At 45.8% G+C, this 4,767-nt stretch overlaps 1 protein-coding gene across 1 annotated transcript; it reads right to left on the reverse strand.

The window, feature by feature from the left end:
* Window positions 1–907: 907 nt before the first annotated feature.
* On the reverse strand, window positions 908–4,498 carry ptmab (prothymosin alpha b). Its single transcript, XM_079750975.1, has 5 exons — window positions 4,338–4,498; window positions 2,164–2,229; window positions 1,968–2,052; window positions 1,784–1,869; window positions 908–1,656 (listed from the first exon to the last, which is right to left on the reverse strand). The coding sequence occupies exons 1-5, from the start codon at window positions 4,380–4,382 to the stop codon at window positions 1,609–1,611; spliced, it is 330 nt and encodes a 109-aa protein (XP_079607101.1). The 5' UTR covers window positions 4,383–4,498; the 3' UTR covers window positions 908–1,608.
* Window positions 4,499–4,767: the final 269 nt, after the last annotated feature.

Genomic DNA, 4,767 nt, shown 5'->3' on the forward strand with positions numbered 1-4,767 from the left:
AAAGAGGCAGCCGGCTAGCTTTCCATCTGGTGTGGTGGGAGGCAGGCTGGTTCCGCTCCACGCTCTTATCAAACACAAGGCGACGTCAAGGTACCAAAGAGGAAAATAAATCTATAAAAATAGAGACGTCACTCTATAACACTGGATAGATCTGGCCCGAATTTGAACATCCATCTATTTTATATACACGACCTGACGCGACTCATCAACAATGAGCCTAATTAACATACACGCCAGACTAGCTACCCAAAATGTACAAACTTTACATCAAAAAAATGTTTTAACCATCTGAATTAAACCAAAAATAAATATAGCGTATACTAGAGTGCTTGATAGGTGTCAAGTTGTCAATATCCTACAATTATTGAAAGCCACAAAAAGTTACCGTCTTCAGTTATTGCGTTGGATCTTATTCGTCGTTAATTGATACTCAGAGGACTGCGTACCCATGTCCGGTACCGGCGTTGACTCTAATCTCCATCACAGGCTCGCTCCTGTTTGTTTTTGCGCGAGCGGGATGTTACGGCAAAAGGGCGCATGCACGGTCAGCCTCTAGGTAGGACAGCGTTGCAAAGAAACGTCATTATTTTGAGAGTAGGCTTACTCTATTAACAGGTTTATCTCAAGGATTTACCTAGTTGGAAACATAATTCTGGATGGAATTTATCAATTGTATTTTCTAGTGAAAAGAACAAGATTGCTACTAACGGGCGTTTTATTATTTTAATCGTTATGGCTAGTGACCTTTGAACCTAAAGTTCTCTTGGCTGCCAGGAACCCAGTAGACCTATTGTATCCACCCGCCGGTTGGCTATTTATTGAGCATTTAACAGAACTAGCACCATCCGTGCTCTTACTTTCGAATGTGAGAGAGACATGGGAAGCAATAAGAGATTCCAAATACAACTCACAAAATAAAAGTCCGGTTTATTGTCAAACAACAAACTTTTCACATACATCAAAACAGGCCATCATAAAACAAAAAAGTCGCTGACAAAAAACAAAAATAAAAAAACGGTAAAAGAAAAGGGACCTTTTCTTTGGCCTTGCCCTCCCATACAAACAAACTAGTTATGGTACAACTAAAGTACATACATTAAATTTACTGGAATGCTCCGAGTCCAACGGCTTAACAGGAACTTTAACGTGTTTTCTGTCTGAGATCATAACATGGTCAACCAAGCAAAATCTGTTTGTTTTTTTAAAGAAGCACCGATTTTGGTCTAGGGAGTTTGTTGCGGAACAGACCCCCCCCTCCTAACAATATGTACAAAAATATAAAATGTAAATAAAAATACAAACAAATTCTCCTTTTGTGTTTGTTAAGTTGTTGAGAAGGTTGAGCCGAGTTCTGCACTGCTCTAGCGCGGGAATCTTCTAGAAAATATTTTCGCGGTTGAGGGGGGGGGATAGAGAGAGTGAACATGAAGTTGAACTCTACTTGCTAAAGACCATGTTTTTATTTTTATTTGTTTTTTGCTCCACCGTCGTCCTGCTCCTCTACCTCCGGCACCCTAAGGTCAAAGGTGGAGTAACAGGAAGTGGATCAGCAGGGGTTGTGGCATTGGGTTGGGGGTGGGGTTTGGGGCGGGTGGGCAGGGAAACGCATCAATCGTCATCATCTTCTGTCTTCTGCTTCTTGGTCTCCACGTCGTCCTGGAAACGCAAGAGGAAGAGAAACACGGAATAAAGTCAGTTACTGGGACCAGATTCTGGGACTCGCCCACCAGGTGGGTGGGCAGCTGGGTCACCTGGAGAGAGGTCAGAGGTCAATGCTGCTCACCTCCTCGTCATCCTCGTCATCCTCAGCCGCCCGTTTTGTTCCGCCCTCGACGTCATCGTCATCCTCCTCGTCGTCCTCTTCATCCCCTAGAGAAACACCAAGCTGTCAATCAAATGTCCCGGAGCCCCAGCCCCTCCCTTTGCTGAGTCGAGATGCAGTCTTGAAACCATTGTAATCTAGTCACCTTCTGCATCATCCTCCTCCTCTTCCTCATCCACTTCCTCCTCGTCTTCCTCGTCTAGCTCGGGTTCTCCGTTCTCCTCGTTCTCCTGCGGGTGAAAGTTGGACACCAAACGTTAAAAACACACCCTTCTCCGAGTTGATGTAGAAACGTATAGCGGCCAATCTCTTCACACCTGCGTGTATGCGTGCGTATGTACCTTTCCGTTGGTGGCCACATCTTTTCCGTTCTCCTTCTCTTCTACCAACTTCTTCTCTTTCAGGTCCTGGTAAAAAAGAAAAAAAAGAAAAAGAAAAACAGGTTAGTCAATGTTGAATCTTAAATGCCACTTATGGATTAACGAAACACAGTTAAGAGCAAGTTGTGAGTGATTAATCCACGGCCACCAAACTAATCTGTGGCAAGAAAAGCTAGCTATGCATTCTTCACGTCTCCCAGGCAAGCTAGGCACTTAGGCTGGTTGGTTGGTTGGTCGCAGCAGATATTTCCAAGACCAGCCCATCCGCCTCCCGCCCACTCCATCCACTTTAATGTGTTGTAATCTGATACTTTGATGTGCGTCCAAGGCACTCTGGGTATTGTAGTTCGATCGGGGGTCTCACCAGCGCCATATGTCACAAGACACGCCCGGGGAAAACACTGCAATACCCAGAGTGCACAGCTCCATTTAAATACAAGCGCAGAACCAGCAGGCGCGACGCTGGCCGATTTAACTGAAGGTTTAAAGGACAATAGAAGACGACACATGGCTCCGTGCTATCACAACTAACCGCCGACAAAACACACGGCCCAAGCCCGCTGTCTTTACCGTAGAAAAGCAGGATATTAACCTTGCTATTAAAAATAAGACGAGAGTCGTTCTCGGTTCTATTTATAGCCTAGCGTACAAACGGTCCTCAATTTCCTTGTTTAGTCGACTCGGGTATGTGGGCTACATATGGACAACACACGCATGTCTAAATCCAATAGTTTTATTGATTCCCTCGCATAATCTTTTTATCTGTTAAGCCGTTTATCCACAGCATCAACACATTGATACGACCGACGGGAGATGAATTATAGGTGCCTTCCACCTTGCCTTCTGCCGACATCGCAAACGTATGTTCAAACCTTTACCGTGTGCGTAAAACGTCAAAAAAGCAACCACGGTTCCTTTCAAAACTATACAATAATGTAAATAAAACTAACCACCCATACAAATGCATAACTCACTTACGTTGCTTTGGTCCGTTCAAGTTTCAGAAAAGCATAAAAAGCCAAAGGGAGAAAAACGAATATCCGCGGGGTGAAGAGAGCCGAACGCACCGGTCATCACATCGAAAACCTCTGCGGTGCCCATACTAGTGAAGTGGAAAATACGAACACCAAAACTTTTGGTCGAGGAAAGAGGAAAAACGAGGTCCGAAAGCGAAAGAATATATGAGCCAGACGCGCGAGCAGCGAGTTGCAGCTTGTCGGCGGAGAGCGCGAGGTGAGACTCCGGAGGCTCCCGGTGCTGCGCGAGGCGCTCCGGCACCGAGCAACAGAGCCGCTCTAGTTTAATAATAAATAACGTTGATGATCGACCGTTAACTGTCTAGCCGTTCAGACGGTCCGAAGTCAAGTTATTGCCTAGATTAAACATTTGTTGTGTATTTATGGTGCCCTGACTTGCGTGCGTAATGGGCAAAGCACCCCGCGCGCTACCTGTCCATTCAAAAGAGTGGAAGAACCGGACTGGCCAACCGGCCAACATCCCCCGAGCCAGCGGAGCTCCGCTAGCACCGGGACCGTGGTCTCCTCACCATCATACCATCATCGTCATTGAAGTATTTATTTAACAGATCATTACCAACCCATTTGGTTAAAAGCGGAAGGTACAAGTCTCGTTTTGCACGCACTATACGTGGCCAATAGTAACATTTCATAAGGGAATTATTTCGGCGATACGCGATGTTCTGGACCATGTTTACGGGGCTCTGAACAGAATAGTTGTGCCCCGGACTATAGGAATTGGCAGTTGGCTCGTTAAATCTCCCGTTTAGAGAGAAAGCGACACGCTTGTATAAACAAAGAACCCGCGCAGACTGTTACACTCTGGACAATGAAAGGCAATGCTTGTAAACGCTGCCTATTGCCATTATGCGGTCCACGGAGATCTCGCTGTATTCTATCATTGTCCCCCACTACTGCCTTCGAACAGAGACGCGTGAATCCTCTCCCGGAGTGGATAAAGAAGAGCGTGCGGAGCGTCTGCAGAGTTTGGAGTCCGAGCGAGTGCGGCGCCACGGAGAGGAAAAGGGTTTAAAAAATCTAGGTTACAGCCTGTTAAAGCTTATTCTATGGAAAAGCTTAACGGATATTGATTTAGTAGAAAAGGTGAAAACAGCTTACCTTGGCAGAGATATCCTTGCCGGAGTCGACTTTTGTGTCTGCCATTTTTTTTGTTGAATTAAAATAAAGGACGGTTGAAATTAAAGGTTGGAATAAAGTAAATCCCTTTTCCGGCTATGTATCAATCAATAGGATATTGTGCCAGTGGCCAATGCTGGTGACGGCCGCTGCTTTAATATAGGCTTGTGGGCGGAGATAAGAGGCGGCCAGTAGGCCATGATTGGCTGGAACCGCCACAGAGGTGTGCGCTCCGCGCGTTGGAGTGGAACAATGGATAGAATTTCTAAACCCAGAGGACACACCCCCCCACCCCCCCTCCATGCATCTGATTCACTCCCGCTACTGCAACTGGCCTTTGGCGAACACATAGTCGGATTAAAACATCACCAAACTAACCAAATCCCTTCTATCAAAAAAAAAGACATGTGAC

Source organism: Pollachius pollachius, assembly GCF_949987615.1.
Source record: "Pollachius pollachius genome assembly, chromosome: 14".
NCBI lineage: Eukaryota > Metazoa > Chordata > Actinopteri > Gadiformes > Gadidae > Pollachius > Pollachius pollachius.

Bases quoted from the DNA above. Each gene is read 5' to 3' on its own strand.
- ptmab (XM_079750975.1), bottom strand. From the start codon at position 4,382: ATGGCAGACACAAAAGTCGACTCCGGCAAGGATATCTCTGCCAAG. The intron at 2,230-4,337 runs GTAAGCTGTTTT...CTTTTTTACCAG, and splicing joins GCAAGGATATCTCTGCCAAG to GACCTGAAAGAGAAGAAGTT. The intron at 1,657-1,783 runs GTGAGCAGCATT...TTGCGTTTCCAG, and splicing joins ATGACGAGGATGACGAGGAG to GACGACGTGGAGACCAAGAA.